General features: G+C 41.7%; 1 protein-coding gene across 5 annotated transcripts in view; it reads right to left on the bottom strand.

Moving 5' to 3' along the window:
* Positions 1-17,713, bottom strand: part of Pbx1 (PBX homeobox 1) — a 302,933-nt gene that overhangs the window by 31,247 nt on the left and 253,973 nt on the right. For 3 of the 5 annotated variants that reach the window (XM_003468637.5, XM_013151218.3, XM_013151216.3), the window contains one exon: positions 1,830-6,851. The exons of the other annotated variants lie outside the window; for them this stretch is intronic. In XM_003468637.5, coding sequence (XP_003468685.1) covers positions 6,759-6,851 — 93 coding nt within the window. In that variant the 3' untranslated portion in view covers positions 1,830-6,758. Of the gene's footprint in view, positions 1-1,829; positions 6,852-17,713 lie in introns of those variants that run through there. 5 annotated transcript variants of the gene reach the window in all.

The following is a 17,713-nucleotide window of genomic DNA, read 5'->3' as shown; positions in this document are numbered from 1 at the left end:
TAAGCATGTTGAATCTATTCAGGACCACGGGACAGCCACAACAGTGACACTAAAGATGTAGGAAAGGGACTTTCAGAACTGCTTTAGAAAGTGGAGAGAACAATGGACAAGTCTGTTTGAAGCAAGGAGGAATATTTTGAGGGGAGTTAATCATAATGTGTCTTTTACCATAATAAACTTTAAAAATTAAACATTCACTGTATTTGACATTCTACCATCTAGTCCCTAAAGGGACTGACTACTGGACACCAGAAGATCCTCTGAGATGACACATCATCACAGGGTTGTGACTTGCTGAAGTTGTCTCATCTGCCTTGCCACTTTCTATAGACAATACATGTCTGTTTCCTCTCACAGAGCAATGATGAAGTGAATGAATATCTCTGGTTCCCATGACGCTCCTTCCTCTATCATTTCTTTGGAAAAGTAAGAAAGTGTATCTGGCTCAATGACTACAAATATTTCCACTTGGAGCACGTCCAGTCAGACAACCATGAAGGCAAAATTAGTGTTATTGCCAGAAAGTGGTTGCCTAGTGAGTGCCTACTTTTATGGGTCCCCCGTCAAACTTCGAGCACTTATATTTAGGAAAGTGAAAGAGAGGCCTTAGTCAAGGTTTTCAAGAGATAGGCGAGGTTTCTTCAGACTCCCTTCTGCCACCTCAGTGAAGAAGCCTACAAATTCCTACATGGACGTGTCATAAAGGGAAGGCACCAGATTGCTGAACCACTGCATAGAGAAGAGGCACTCTGAACAGGAACATTTGTCTGAGGCTACTATATACAAATGAAAAATAAATTTGGATTTTATTTGAGGCACTGTGAATTTTAGTTTAGTTCCCAATGACTTAGTTCCAAGTAATGCACTAAATGGGGAAGATAGGTCCATGATTCTCTATATAATGAGAAGGGGAAGTAGTTTGAGCCCACCTTGCATCCTTAAATGTGTACCAATATTTAGATTTGAAGACACCCAAATCAGCAGACAGCTTTTTAGTTAAGAGGTCATAGGGCACTTAACTTGTCCACCAATAAATGACCATTTAGTTCCCAATTGGCTTTCCACTCTTTGATCTAGTTTCTAATGAGTAGAATTGTGAGGGGGATGAGGACCTACACGATTGGTAGTTCGATGTTAAATTCAGAGGGGCTCACTCTCCTCCTAGAAGAATGAGAGAGCACTGCTCACTTAGAGGAATAACGTTTTTAGAAGAACCTGTCAACAGCCGGACAGGAAGTTCTGTGGATGGGAACTTGATATTGAATGCTGATGCACAGACTTAGGTGTGGAAGGTGAAACATCAATCCTGTGACCTCAAAGGTCAGGAGCTCGCTTAGTGGGAGCACACTGTCAGGACAGATGCTTCTATGGGATATTTGACAGAAAGCAGGTGCATGTTAGACCTACTGGAGTGATAGGGAGGGTATTTCTGAGAACGTACAAATGAGTGCTACTTGTTACCTAGATTCCTTTCCCTGAAACGTCTTTTGGGGACCATATGTTTTCTTATGGCCAGATCACCCTAGGCAAAGAAAAGGAAAGAATAAATAGTCAAAGACTAGAATACGTAGGGTTTGCTGTCAAAGACAGAGAAAAGATGATGCTCTACCTTCCTCGAATACAGCTTACGTTTGCCCATAAGTAACTCCTTCCTTCCTTCATTGGGCAGGTGGTCCATGAGGTTTTGCCTCCCTATCATGGTATGTAGGTTTTAAAACTGCTGATTAGGGCAATCAACCATCATCCACACTATACCAGGTCTTTTGGGGGGAGAAGAAAAATTGCCAACATGTAAGAGAAGAAATTTGCACAAAATACAAATATATATGTACATTTTGCAACAAAAGAAACTATTTATTTGGAATATGCATTACCAGTACAAATTAGGAGACTGTAAAACCTACACCGTGTTAGTATCATTAGAGAACACAAAAGTTCAAGTTGGAATCAAAAGGGACAGAAGCCTGTGCTCTCACAAAAGCAGAAAAGCTTAAAACTTTCAAAACCAAAACAGAGCAGAGCTTTGCAAGTTTATATTCTGAATAACAAGAAAAGGGGAGGGGGAGAGAGGTGGAAGATAAAACCAACAGCCAAAGGAAAGCACTTCAAAATGAAAACACCAAACGAAAGAAAAGAATAAGAGAGAAAAGGGGTTAGGGACATTTCCTTTTAACAAAAGAAAAAAAAATGTTTACAAAAAAATAATAAAAATTTCCAGAAAGCTCTGAGCTAGGGATTGAAACCATAAAGGTGATGTGAAAAGCTCGTCATTATTTCGTTTTGAGTTACAGAGTGTCTTGTATTTGTGTGGGAATGCTTCCTAAAGTGTTGTTGCAAAATTCTCCATTCTTTCTTCATGTTACTTTCTTGAGAGATGTCTAAATTAAGCTTCTTCTGGATAATACTGCTTTCTTTTTCCTATAACTAATAAAAACATTCTGAACCAATCTGGTTTTGTGATTTGCTTTAAGACGTATAGATGGGTAAGGTCAGTAATTTATGCTTAATGGTTTAGCATTAAAACTACAGCATGGAGTATGGCTCAATATCTAATCACCTTTTCATTCAAAATCACGATGTAGGATCAGCAAGCAGTCAGGCTCAGAGTTTGCTTCCTGCATTTATTTTATGAAGCCCATAGTGTCTATTGAGCCAGTATCTTCTATGAGTTCTTCTGAAAGAAAAATCCCCTCTAGTTGAAGTCTCATGGAATATTGTTATTAGTCATGGAGAAAGAAAGCATTTGATTGCGATATTCAGAATCAGCAAAGGCAAAAACTGCTTCTTACAGTATAAAAGGACCCCTTGGACTATTCCTTGAAGTTTTAAAGAGCCAAAAGGGGACACAAGTCCCAGACTACTTTTCTCAGGGACTTCAGGAGTGCCACACATCTGGGAAATGCAGGTCAGCAAGGAGACATCAACATGGGCTTTGTTTCCGTCTTTGACCTCAGCTGAATCCCAAAGCAAAGCAGAACAAGGAAACAGGCTATTCTACCAATGTCATCTTTTCACATCACCTTGTATACATATTTACTGAACAAAAATAGTAAGATCATAATCCTGACAATTAAAAAAAAAAAGCCCCCCATAAACAAACCAAAAATAACACAAAACTTTTTTTTTTGTATTTTTTAAGAGCAGGAATAAAGAAAAGAATTTATTTCTGGGTCTCAAAGTTAATAAACATAATGTGTTAGGTTGTACCTATTATGCTCACTATCCCAACCTTTTTTTTTTTAGTTTACAAAATGAATTACTGTCACTTTTAAACATTGTGAAACAAGAAATGAATGTGCACAACTCGACACTTTTCTAGCATTCTTGAACTAATTCACAAATGCAAGAAAATAAAAGAAAAATGGGAGAAATGATGAATGTAGGTAGTTTGGTATTAAAAACTAATGCAGGAATGATGCGTATTGTCACAGAAAGAAGGAGAGTTCCCCATCCTGTTTTGCGTGCTATGAGGGTCATTTTTAAAATTTTTATTATAAACACTATTAAATTCAGACCGCTTTTTTGGTTTTTTCTTTATCTGAATATACAAGAACATTCATTATCAAATGTTCATCATCAATACTACAAAGAACAAGACACAAGTCGCAAGAAACAATGGAAAATGTTAATAAAGCTGAAAGAATCATTGAGTATTTTTTTTGTTTTTTTTTAAGTTTTTTTTAAATTTGAGTTTCTGTAGTTTCATCTTTTTTGGTATCGAAGTCAGGTTTTTCTGGGCAGAAAAATAAAGAGCAGAAGGAAAGTGGGGAACAAGGTGTGAGAAAAGGCAACTAGCAAATAAAGAATCACCACCACAGCAAAATGAAAAGATAAATCAAAAGAAGGTGCCACTTGGCCCAAGTACTGCCCAGGAGTCAATTCCCCGCCAGAAGGAGGAGTTCGGGATGGAGAGGAGGATATGATGAAGTTACAGGTGGGCAAACCCAAGGTCTATTCTCATTTCCTGGGGGAAACTGTACAGAAATCCCTGGGCACATTTTGGTGTGTTGTGGGATTGACCTGCTACCAATTCTGTGTATCCAGAGGCACGCACTTCTTACCCTACCTTTCAGCTGCCACTGGGAGCTCCAGCTTAATATGGAGAGCTCTGTGGCCGCCATGTTGGATGCGGCCATGAGCTTGAAGGGGAGGCTGTGAGAATGGTGTTGGATGCAAAGGGAACCTAGTAAAGTGCTGAGTGGGGAAACTGCTGTGGGAGGTGACCACCAGTGCAAACTGCTGCTTGGGGGTGGGGGAGACTGCTGTGCAAATGTAGCACTGCTCTGATATTTTTCATTAACTTAATGTGGCAATCATTCAATCCACAGTGGGAGTCATTCTTCCTTTCCAAGAGAAACCTTCTGTTTCTCTTATATACTTGGCCCTGTCATATGATGTGATTCAACTGTGTTCCTATGTGCTTACTCCCTGTGTATTTCTGTCCCTAAGACAAACTTCTCCATGGCTCTCATCACTAGAGTTGTCACAAAGATATGCCTTCTCGTTACCCTATCATCTACCACTGTTTGAATATAGGATACTTAAACATAGTCTTTCTAGTGTTCTTGGTCATCTAGGCATAACTGCATTTTGCCTATATTTATTTTTTCATTTTCTTCAGATACACAAATCCTGTTTCTTAGGTAGCATCCCCATCTTCTTGCACACACACACAGAGTATTCATTACCCTAGTAGTATGCAGACTTTTCACAACCCTGTTGTCTGGCCATCCTCACCCCAGAGGGTCTCCTAAACTTCCCTGGAAGCTTTCCAAGCATACTGGATGTGATAGGAGTCAGTTGCTTTTAAAGCTACACAATGGATTCAAGTACAAATAGAACTGGTACTATTTTCCCAGTTGGGAAGCTTTCTTCTACCCTAAGAAACCAAACAGGCCAAAACCAAACCAACACCCACCCAAAAGCTAAAAAACTCTTTGTCATCATGGCAATGACAAGAAAACCACTTATTGTCCTGACAGAGCACAAGCAAGTTTATCTTAGGGATGTCGCTTCCTTCTAACTTCACATTTTCAGATTATTAATGAATTCAAGTTATTCAGTCTCTCACATGCCTACTGGTGAGCCAAACAGAATAATTCTCAGTTTACAGATGAAGACAATTAGGAACCAAAAGATCTGACCTCCTTTTCCTTAATCAAGGGAGAGCTGCCATCTTTATTGCTGGCAGAATTGGCGATGAAGAATGTAAGCTCAGGTGACAGGGGAGAGTAACTTTCTAGCATAAGCTATTGTCTCTTACATATCCCCAGGGAATACAAGTCACTGTGATGATTTTGATGAAAACATTATCACCCTTTTCGATGCCTCTCATGTCATCAAATTAAGCTAGCAAAACGTTCACTCGAACCACATTCTTACACCACTTTCTCCTCCTGAGGATAAGGTCAGGTTCAAGAACTTGATGCAATAGAGTACTTTGGATAATTAATACAATGTGCCTTCTAGGAAAACAAAAATAAAACAGGCAAATCCGTTACAGACATTTGTAAGTACTGTGTGTGGCTCCCTGAGAGCTCCAAAAGTGGCAAGAACAGGAATAGTTGACCCTGGAAACGTGATCTTCGTCACAAGAAAAGTCCTATGCAAGCTACACTGGTAGGTGTGTGCTGGTGGGCTTGCTGGTCCTAGTAGCCCCAGGCACATATTGCTTCTCTGTGTCAGTGACCTTCACTCAGGGTTGCTAGCTCCCCTCCTAAGGTTACCAGAGAGAGTGCTATGACTGCTAATGTATGCATTTGCACATGGTGTCTTGGGAAAGAAGTAAAGGCGTGCGAGTGTGCATGTATCCCCATGTGTGTGTGCACAGGCGTGAAGGACACTGGAGGGTTTCAGGGACAGAACTTCTACTCCTTACTGATGGCCTTCATCACCATGCCTCACGGAAGCCTGATTTGCAGTCAGGTCTGGACAGTGTTTCCTAGGTGTGTGACGGTCTCCAGAGACTGTGCCTCTGAAAGTAGGGGCTGTTGTGAGGAGTGCGAGAAAGGCTGTAGGGATTTTCCCTTTCCTGTTCCTCGTGACCTCCCTGCTGTTTGACTCCTCGCTTGGGAATCCACCTAGTAAAGCTGAGGTTGGGAAGTGGGGCACCTGGAGAAGCCCACCGAGAGCAGTCCCCAGGGAATACCTGGAGCTGGGAAGAAAGAGGCCAGAGTGCCCATCAGGATTGTCCCCAGGGAGGAGGAGCAAGAGGAGACAGGGAGGCCTGGGATGAGGGGGCAACGGAGCATATTCCTGCTAAGAGGTAGTGAGAACAACAAGAGAAACAGAGAAGGATTGCCTGTTAACATCGAGAGAAAAGGATCCAAGGGAGGCAAATTTGGCTCCTCAAACCACCAGCATGAAAACATACAAACACTTTTATTATTTTCTTTGTCATTTTTTTCCTCTTTAAATTCCTCTAATTGTTGAAAATATCCTTCAGTGATGTGATGGAGGGCAGGGACCCCGGGAGGCTAGAACAGAGGACAGCAGGCAGGGAAGATGACGGAAACCAGGCTGAGAGCTGGAGGCAGGGGAGGGTGGCTTCTACCCAGAAAAAAAGGGAAGAGAGTATAAAGAAGTGTCCAGATTGGCTGAAATAGCATCCCAAAGAAGAGAAGAGAAGGAGACTCTTATTGTGTTTGCTGATTGCTTCGACCTCCAGTCTGACCGCTTCAGCGTTGGGAGAGAAACCCTCCCTCCTGCCCCTGCCCCAACTGGGACACAGGGTCAGCCGGGATGCGATTGCTGGGAGATCAGTTGGAGGTATCAGAGTGAACACTGCCAGGGCCTTCTGTAGGGGAGGTCACTGATGAAGGGGTAGTAGCATCCTGCCAACCTCCATTAGCCTAGAAGGGAAAAAGGGAGAGAAGTCAGTTCTCTGTGATCGGGTGGTTGTTTTGAGCAGACAATGACAACGAGGCAACTTGTGTAAAGGACCTAGCACAGTGTGTAGTACAGGGGACATTCCCCCCACCCATGGGTGACTCAGGTTCTCCCAGGGAGTCTTTGGGCACAGGGCTTGACCTCCCACATGTGTGATGCATCTGAACTTCTCAAAGACCTCTTGATTAAGTCCCAGCTGTTGATGCAATGATGCTATCCTAAAAGTCCAGAGACCTGACTGGTGGTTTTGTTGTTTGGGTCTCACCCTGACCCTTGTTGGTAACAAGCAGCTGTTGACAATAGTGAAGTATCTTCACCTCTTTGGCCTCCTTATTTTGAAAAACAGAAAAGGTGGCCCAGTTGTTTTCTGAGGTCCTTCCTAGCTCTGAGTATTCTAGGCTTATGGGATTCCAGATCTCTGCTCTATGCAAAGTTCTGTACTAGAAGCTCTGAAGCACGTGATGACGAGTGAGCTAAGGCAACATCCTCAAGGAAGAAGGTCAGACAAGCCCACCAATGCACCATCACTCAAAGCAGAACCTAATAACCAGCAAAGCCCCAGTAATAGGAAGGTTGCAGAAAACACTAGTCACATTGTGACATTTGGAGCAGGAATTTCTGGACCTTGTGGAAGAAACACTCACTCAAGTAAGCCTTGAGAAACAGAGGGTAGCTCTGGGGAACATGAAAGGTAAAATTGGATAGCCAAGACTGTAGTATTTGCCTCTTGAATGTATTGGAGGGCAGCGAGATTTGACCTTCAGAGGTTATTTTTCTAAGGCTCTAGATCTAAACGCTGCCCCAACAATGGAGTTGCTCTAGAAGGATTCATTTAGTGACCAGCACTTTCAAAGATCACTCCAGAATGAAAATAGTTGAAGGAAGATTTGCTATAGAAGTTAACTCAGGGTGCACAGTTCATAATTGTGCATATTCCTAAGGCAATAAACATAATTGTCCGAAAATGTCTTTCCCCACTAATCACTGTGTCCTTTCAACTCTATAAATACTAATGTTGAACAAAGCAGGTCTTATATGTTTTCTATTGTACTTTATTGTACTTTATTCTATTGTATTTTATTGTTTGAAAAATCTGGAGTGGAAAGGACAGGAATTGTTATTCTCACTAGGGAAGAAACACCACTTCTACTGTACCATAATCCATAGTACGTAGGAAAGAACCTAGTGCTTAATAGGGGTTAACAAATGTCTGTTCATATTTCATTCACGGACAAGCAGAGGTGTAAGAGCAAATCAGCCTTCGGGTTCCATGACCAAGATGGATCACAGGCCTTCTAATCTCTGGGTCTGGCTCCCATTTGTCTGCCTCTTTCACCTCCTTGGCATTGTTACTGGCTTACCCAAATTGTGCCTCAATTCCCCGGGAAGTCTGGGGTTTTAATTCAAAGTAGCTCCCAACGGTCACTTGACCAGGAGGATAAATTTTATTGTCCCCTCTTATTGAGCATATATGGGCTCCAAGAGGCAAGCATTCATCCTGGGCAATGCCAAGAACATGTCCCCTGCAGCACAGGCTCATGAATAACTAAGTGCTCTTGACCTCTAGTCTCCCAGCTCCTAATCCCATCAGCTGCTTCCCCACCCCTCTTGTGCCTGTTGGAAGACCTCTCCCTGTTGTTCATGATAGGGATATTCTACAGAAGGCAATGAGAGGAAAATAATTCCTTCTTTCATAAGAGAAGGCTTTTTCATCTTCTCGGGGCCAAGACTGCCGTATAATTCAAATCAAGACAGAATGAGTTCAGATTCATAACGCTAGTACATTGTGGAGAGATGATATTTTCAGCTCCCTCCCCAATCACAACGTATATATCCTGGTACCATTTTAGGTTGGCTGAGAACAGCAGTTATTTTTTAACCATAGAAAATTTTTTAGCGCGTTACCTTTTCTTGTCTGTGTGTATGAAAAGTAAGATATGCTTATCATGCAATATTTGGAAAACAGAAAAGCATAAAGAAGGACATATTCAATACCCATAATTTTGCTACTAAGAGATAATTACTGTTAGCATTTTGATATGTCTGTTTCAATAATCCTTTTAAATGTGTATGTTTACCAGATAGCTATAAGGGTAGATAAATAATAGATGATAGATAGATAGATAGAGATAGGTATAGAGGATGTGGCTTGGTATTGGTGTGTGGGTTGGTTGAACAGTATGAGATTTTACAGAAACATGACAAAGATTCTTTACATACAAATTTGTGATGCAGTGAAAAATACTATTAAAAGAAAAAGAAAAATTCAAAGTCCGTATCTTTTAGGATCAGCCTTGCATAAGACAAGGAGATAAGGAAGCCCTTTGAAAAAGTTTAGCATCCCTGTCATGACATATATCACAAAGAAGCTTCATCACATTAGTCACATATCACTACCTGCAACTACTATTTAATTCCACAAAAATAATAATAATTGGTGCCACCAGTGAAGTCATGAGTAAAGAGAATGAACTCTTCATTTCTTCATTAGAAAGGAGTGGGCAAAGCATTTTTTAATGTCCTGATGGTTCTGGGAGAATTCTTTCTGAGTTATCTCTGGGCCAAAATAACTCAGATAGTAAACATCTGAACTCTTCTTAAAAGTTCTACTTTCTCAGGGCCAGTGCACAAGACGCCAGAGGATACAGAGAACTCACAGGCAGTGAGACAGGAACTTCAACCAGATATCAAACCTACCAACTGAAATATGCCTGCTGAAGAATATACACAGAGCACCCTACCAAAAACAAATACCTACAATAAACCTCTATAGTTTTTTCCATCCCTCTGCCACCCATAAATACAGAGACACATACATGGGCATGAATGACTGCGTCAGATTGGGATCACTCCTGTGTACCTGAGACCCTCCTAATTAGTCCCAAGAGTCCTATGTGGGGTACCCTTCCCCAGGATATTACAACCACAACACCCTACTTGTTGCCAAATTTAGGTCACCGCAGCCTATGAGGTCCAGGTTACCAAACAAGTGCTCTGTAGAACCAGCATTTCTAACACTGGGAAATGTGGAAGGACTCTTTTCTCTGGAGGTGCTTTACACTGTCTACACTGCTGGCTGCCAATGCTGCTGAAACCAGCAGGTCAGAAGTGTGAGCAAATTTAACTTCCTGGTTCCCGGTAAATCACTTTGGCTTCTTCAGCTGGATCCTTCCCGCTTTAATGTAAGGCATTCAGACGCTGCACCTTCTTGGGAAACAGCTGACCTGGCTTCCTGCTGAGGTAGCCCTGGGGACCAATTTCTTCCCTCTTCCTCCCCTGCGGGTGAATATTAAGTAGGAAGCTCCACCTTTGCATTTATTTTCTAAGCCCAGTGAGAGAGGAGGAGATGCTCTCATTAACAGCTGTTTGGGGCTGGCAGGAAGTAAGACTTTTATTGTTTCTTTTGCACCCGCACTTTCCACTTTTCTCTCTGATTTCTGGATGCAGTCTTCAAAATGCTAAAGTCAGACACCACCCTGAGGGGTTCCAGGGCCGGGAGGGGGAATCTGCAAAAGCCAAAGTGTCTTCTTGAGCTCCGAAATCATTCCTAATGGAGGACAGGAAGAGAGGCTACATCGGCTCCTACAGGCAATACTGCACTCAGGGCAAGCATGGTCCAACTGACTTCTAATTCTAACAGACGAAGCTTAAGGCCTGTATAGCCAGCTCTACCCGGAGTTTCATGGAAGAGGGCACTAAGAGGATGTCAAAGTGGGACAACACACAGCACCTTTCCAAGATAAGACAATCTGTGTTTTCGAAATTCACATTAAACATAGCTGGGAATAAAATATTTCAGAACAAAGAGTATTTGTATAGCCTACTCTAATGAGTTTGGCACATAATTTGCTATACTAAATCTTGCAAGAATCCTATTTAAGGATAAAGCAAAGCATGCCTGTCTGAGGAGAGCCTGCATAGTCTCTCTGACAAAACACAAGATGCAGAATTGGAGTTGAAGCTGGGCACAGTGGTGCACACCTCTAGTTCCAACGCTGGGGGGCCGAAGCAGGAGGATCATGCGTTTGAGGCTAGCTGGGGCTACTCAGTGAGTTCAACGCCAGTGTGAACTTCACACTAAGACCTTGTGTCAAAAACCTGAAAGAATTACTGCTGAAACCATGACCTCTATCTTCCCTGCCACCTCCTTCAACCAGAACAGCACCTCCTATAGTTCCCTCTCCCTAGTGGCTGTGGATCCAGAGGTGCTTTTAGGCCAGAGCTCTGCCTGCTGAACTGAGAAGCGCCTGTCCCATCTCCTCTTCTTCAGGCTCTTCCTCTGTGCTTACCTTAGCAGCACGCTGTTGATGCAGAGAATTCATCACCTGATGTGACAGCCCAAGTGAGCCTGGCACTAAGAAACTCTCATTTGCAACCCAGAAATACGCTGAGGTGCCACAAACCAGCTGATGTCAGCACGGAGTGGAGCTAGATCTGCATACGGGCCAGATGCCATTACCAGAGATGGCTTCAGCGGGGGTGAGATGTACGTGCTCCAGGCCCTCAATCACCAGGTGCTGGTGGGGCCAGCCAGTGGGGAAGACAAAGAGACACAGCTCTTCTCTTCCCATCCATACACATGCTACACATGTGCACACGCACGTACACACACATACACACACACACAGCATATTCAATATATACCGGAGATGTCAGCTTACACCGGAGAAGCCTCATCTTAGTTTCATTACTCTGTTAACCCAGGTGAACTGTTTTTTCCTGGTTTATGTAACACACTCCCTAGACCACACAGGGAGCACTTACCAGGGGACACTTTGGGAATCAAGAGATGCTACTGGAAAGTCCCCTAAGGGTCAGCTTCTGATCCATAATTTCCCTGGGAACTTTACACTGGTAAGGAGATCTGTAGCCAGTCTCGCTCTCCTCCAGTCCTCTCTCTAGCTGCTACCAGAGTGAGGGTCATTCCAAAATGTGGCTGTAAATACGGCACCTCTTCATTTAAACCTTCGTTGGCTTCCCACTGGCCGCCACGAGCACTGGCATCCTAATCAAGTCTACAGTGTCCTTGATTATGCTCACTTCCACTCTCATTTAATCTTTCACTCAGCTCTGGCTACTTAGGAATTCCTACAACAGAGCAGCCTTGATTCTTCCCCTTTGTAAACAGTGTTCTCATTCATTTCATTACATCCATTAACTCTCTGTGTTTTTCAAGATTGAGTTTAAGTATCCTTGTCACTCTACCTGGTGCCTGACAATGTCTTTCACCCGCAGGCTCCCCAGTCCTCTGCATGTACCCAACTATGATACCTGAGGTGCCATATTGCATTGGTTATTCCACATGACCATCTCACCTAGCAGACCAGAGAACAAGGTGAGGGATTTTATCTTTGATTCAAAGTGCCTGTCACAGTGCCGAATACATCTCAGACTTGGATAAATGTATCATAAATGTACAGTTAGTGGCACTATAATGTTCATTCTCGACTAAAGAAGGACATTTGGTATTGGGTCCCTAAATTCCATAATTTGGTATTACATGTACAAAGCTGTGAACATCTGGAATACATGCAAAAGCAAAGCAGAAGCAAGTACAAATTTCTGGATAACTTTTGCATCTAGACAGTAAACCTTTCTCTTGCTAAATGGCCATTAGGGAGGTCCAGTATTTCATAGTTTATTCCAAACAAATAGCTATGATTATTATTTATACTTACTTCTCTGCTTTGTTTTCAGAGAAAATGGGTGGCAAGGACATTGAATCTTGGCTGTTGCAATGCCACAGCTATACACATAATTTGAGCAAGAAATGTTGTCCACAGGACACGGACAAAGGACAAGTTCTGCCCTAAATTTGATCAGTCCCTGTGCCATTACCTCAGCACAATGGGAACTCCAAACATGTAACACAAGATCACAGCCCCCAAATGGCCTACAGGGAATTGTTTCAGTGTTCTACAGAGAATTGTTTTCTCTTTACAGGGAGGTACCATGGGATCTGCTAATGAAACTGATATATGCTACCTCATTGGATGTGAATTTGCGATAAACAACAAATCGTCGTTTTAGCGTAAGTATCCCACACACAGTATTTCCACTTGCTAAGTCTGGCAGCTTCATCTACACTCTCAGAAGAAATCTGCTGAACTGGTGTGGTCTACAGGTAACACAGAATCAATTTTATTGCTTGTCTTACTTTGACCTTTTACACCAATATCTTCACACAGAAACACGTTTATGGCTGTCTCTACCAAACCTATACCTAACTTCTACTTATTTTCCTGCTATTTATTGCAGTTCCTTTCAGATTAAAGCAAAGCCTTGCTCTTGGAAGTGAATCTTCCTGTAGACCCTCAGCTCATCAACCACTCCATGCTACTGTATTTCCTGTAAGTCAGCCCTCTGTCTAGGTCACCTCGTCCTGTTCCTGGCTTTTGGATTTCTGTTTCCATGACCCCTTGACAGTTGGCAGTACCCTCTTTGATTGCCCACTACCGCCACCAATTCAGACCCTGGTAGCTGTGTCTCAGTATCACGTCTCACAGCTTTGTGTGGTTTGGCTCCTATTGCAACTTCTTGAGTCCCATTATACCCTTGCTGGAAAGACTTTTGGACTTTAAGATGCTGCAAAGAAATCCTTGATTCTCCATTGCCAAAGTGAGAGCCTTCATTACAGACAAACCAGGTAAGGGTTTCTTGCCTGGCCTTGTTTGGATTCTTAGTATGAATCCACATCATCTTTCAAGACTCAGCTTGAGGGTCATCACCTTCTTGTAGATTTCTTCAAAACCCAATGTCACCTCACCTGCTTCTTTAAATGCTAGTGCCATAACATATGGACCCTTCATTTTGACATTTAATCACATGTAGCTTCTATTTACCTTTTTTAAATCTTCATGGGAGCACCAGATATTTTTTCCTACTATAACAGTTTAGTTTTTTTATTCTGCAAATAAATATTCAGTGTATCTTTTTTCTACATACTGTGCGTACGATGATAGATAAAACACAATTTTTAAAAAGTACAGTTTCTACTCTCAAGGAGTTTACTGTCCAATGGGAAAGAGCCTTCCTTCTTCTGGTAGATAATCAAAAGAACATATGTAGAGTACAGATAGTTTGAAGTGTTAGGAGAGAGTATAAAATAATGACCTGATTGGGGTTTCTACAAGTCAGCCTGGAAATGAACAGAAATTAGGCAAAAAGTAGGTTCAAGGCATTTTGAGGCAGATAAAAAGGAAGCCTACCCAAAGGCTCTAAAGAAGGCCAGAAAGAAGGAGCACAGCACAGTGCGAGAAAGATGGCATCAAAGAAGAGTGATAAGACTCAATTATGTTTGGATTTAAAGGCCATACACAGGGCTCAGTTTGATTATTACCCCCAGTGGGACAGTAAATCATTAAGAAACTCGTAGAGGAAAAGATCATGTCTGACACACTAGCTGCTCAACTAAGCACTTGAGTTGAATGGACAAAGACACAAATGCTTTGAAGGCTTCTGTGGGTATCCTGCAGCCCACAGGGCCCCCTGGGTACTGCAGTCCATTATACATACACTGCCAGTCAGGAAGGGGTAATACTCTCACTCTGGGGCTCAAACATATATCCAATGTGAGCTCATCCCTACTTCTCAGGACAAGAAACCAGAACTCAGACACTAGAATCTACCAAATTTAGTCCCCAGTAAGTGTCACTGCTTTTTGGGAGCTGCAGGCATCAGAAGCCGGGGTCATCTGAGTGTGTGCTCAACCCATGCAAAGTGGCTGCTGACAGCATATGCTTTTTGGGGTCTCTTTGGGAAATCTCTGTGATAAGCAGTAGATGCTAGAACATATAAATGGTAAGACCAGCATCACAAAAGTCAGGGGATGCCAATCCATACCACTAGCAAGCCACAACCCATGTACCCATCTACCCAATACACTACCCTTCTGGGATTGTACTTCTGCAGTGGGATCTGCAGGAGTGGCACCACTGTGCCAGTTCAAGTAATATATTTTCTCTTACGCTCACAATGCAAAGTCCTGGCCTAAGACCTGAATAATAACATGGGCAACCTGATCCACATTCACTTAATATGAATACACGTCACCATCTCAAATTTTATCGGCTCTGTGGGGGATGCTTGGTCAAGTTCACCAGCAGGACTCCCAGCTTCCTACTGCTGCAGGAGTGATTAGAGGTCAACTCCAAGGTCATGATCTGCTTTGGCTCCTTCTATGATTTATCCTTTTCTAAATTAATGTGGTGTGGAAGCCCAGGATCAATACTGCTACATAAGGCATGTGAGATACTGAGAGCAGTTTTTCTTGTGCTGCTCTGTTGCTCACATGTAATAGAAGACAGTGTACATTTTCCTGACTCTTTCTCATTTCTGTTCAAAGTATAAACTGGACAGTTACACAAAATGTTTCCCATAGACTTAGTTGGTCCTTAAGTTTAATGTACATATGGGAGGTTAAAACTTCAAGTTTGTTTTTACTTAACTTTTCAAAGGTTATCCTGATCTCCTGGCAAAGAAAAATAAGCTTGGCTTGATTTAGCTAAATAGAGGTGTCTGGGTGAAGAGAATTCTATTTTTGTCTGAATAAACATCCTCTGTGCTCAGAACTGCACAAACTAAAACACACAGCTTTAGACACAGCAACATAATGTTAAAAACATGCGTCAACTCTACATACTTCCTTATAGTCACACATACTAATACATGCTCATAGCATCTATAGAATCTGTGCATACATATATGCACACAGGAGCTGTTAATGCTGGAAAAGATAAGGTACCCAAGGCAACAGATGGCATGGTTATGCATGTAGCTAAATCTAGATAATTCAAGCAAAGGGTAAGTTTTTAAAATTCTCAGTATACTTTTCCTGACTGGCTTATCACAGAAATGAATTCTTCATTCCACCTATACAACGTTTTGATTTTGCTTTGGTTTTGTTGACAACACTATTATTTACACAGGGCACACAGAGAGATCGCATGTGCACTATAAGGTGAGCAGTGGCTACATATGGAACACACACAGCCCTTCTGTGCAGATGCCCTTGTAGTGTAAATCCTGAGGCTATTTACCATCACACAGGCAGCTAAACCTCTTACACTTTTCTGACCATGCAAGAGACAGCAATTACCCCAGATTATCAGAGCAACAATGACATGCCGTGTAAAGAGAGACACTGAGCCAACTCCACATCCCAAAGACTGGCATATTCAAGTACACTTAGGACATTAATAGCAATTTACGTGCCATCACTGAGACAAAGCCACAAAGGCTCCGTTGGCAGCCTCTTATTTTGAAGCCTATTATTTGTGGGAGTTACAGGCTATAATCACAACAGAAACTTTCAAAACCCTTATCTTCCGTGACGCACCAAATCTATTTCAGAGCCATAATTGCTATGTCACTGGAGAGTTTGCTGCTTAATGCACTCAAATGCCATTTAGTGTTTGCAGGGTCATTACAGCTAACAGAAGGGTGGGGAGATATGGTGGGAAGCTGGGTGGGGGATGCTGAAGGGGATGTGCTAGAATGGGGTGCCAGCTCCATCGGGCCTCATTTGCTTATGGGAGGATATTGTTGTTTGAAAATTCTACTTACTGATGAAAAGACAGCAAGAGCTCAGAAATAATTTATATACTCAAAAGTGCTGAATTCATCACCCTAGAGATGCTAGTGGATACTAGGGGATGTCTTCCTTTATTCTGGGATTTTCATCCAAGTGTAAGGGTGTTTGATTTTTAAAATTTTGATGTGTTTCTCTTTAAGCAGTCCTAAAAATCTCCCCCGTGGAAATATTCCAGCTATGTAAAGGGCTGAAAGGCTGACTGGGGTTTTCTATACATGTGCTGGTGCAGAATGAGAAAGGCCAAGCAGATAATGGAGAGATGTTAGAGTTCAGCGTCCTAGATCAGGCTATTTACACATGGTGAAAGAAGACTCAAGGAGACAGACACAGCATCCAGAGTAAGAAAACAAATCTACCACTCAAAGGACCATTCCTTCGACTCCAGTTTATCTAGGATCTTAAGAAAGCTTTTAAAGTGTATGTAGATTTTATTTCTTTAACATAGCTATCAATTCGTCAAGGACATAACTATTTAGCTTAAAACTAGACATAAGAGTAAACCTTCAAAGAAATTTTAAACTGACCAACACATCAGGAGGCTCTTTTAGCTTATCTTTAGTCTCTATTTGATAACTCTTGACTTTTTATAATAGATTAGAAATGTAGAAAATACCAAGTTAATTTTGATCGCAGGATAATTTTTTTTTCTTTTCAGAAAATCATTACCAATATTACTAGCTGTCCTGCTTTCCCTATGAAAAACTTTCCAAAGAAATACAATGAGAGTTAGGGTCTTATTCTAAGTCCTCCTTTGAAAGCAGAATTTCTGTTTTCTAAATGTTGGCCCACTACAGAAGGACTAATATTGTGTAAGAAGAAGATGAATATTTCAAGAATACATGTAAAAGGCCAATAAACATGAAAAATGTACAACTTTGTTAGTAATCAAAGGGATACAAATTAAAATAAAATAATTCACAAAGCTCCAAAACCTGTGAAGACACTGACACTGAAGATGTGGGGAAATGGGAATTATCATAAACTGCTAGAAGGAACCATAAATTAATAGAACTTTCCAGAACAGTTTACAATACATCACAAAGTTCACATTCTTTGATCTAGCAATTCTATTTCTAGGAATTTAACTAAGGAAGTAATAATAACATGCACAGCACTTTCTGTGTTAAAAACTTACCAGTGTCATTAATAATAGTAAAAAAAATTATCCACTTGCCCTCTAACAGGTTCTAATGGCAGTTATTTAAAGTTATGTTTGAGAAGAACGTTTAATAA

Source organism: Cavia porcellus, unplaced genomic scaffold, assembly GCF_034190915.1.
Source record: "Cavia porcellus strain 051 isolate PalLab524CR breed Dunkin Hartley unplaced genomic scaffold, mCavPor4.1 scaffold_7, whole genome shotgun sequence".
Taxonomy (NCBI): Eukaryota; Metazoa; Chordata; class Mammalia; order Rodentia; family Caviidae; genus Cavia; species Cavia porcellus.
This window is presented reverse-complemented; position numbering and strand designations above follow the sequence as displayed.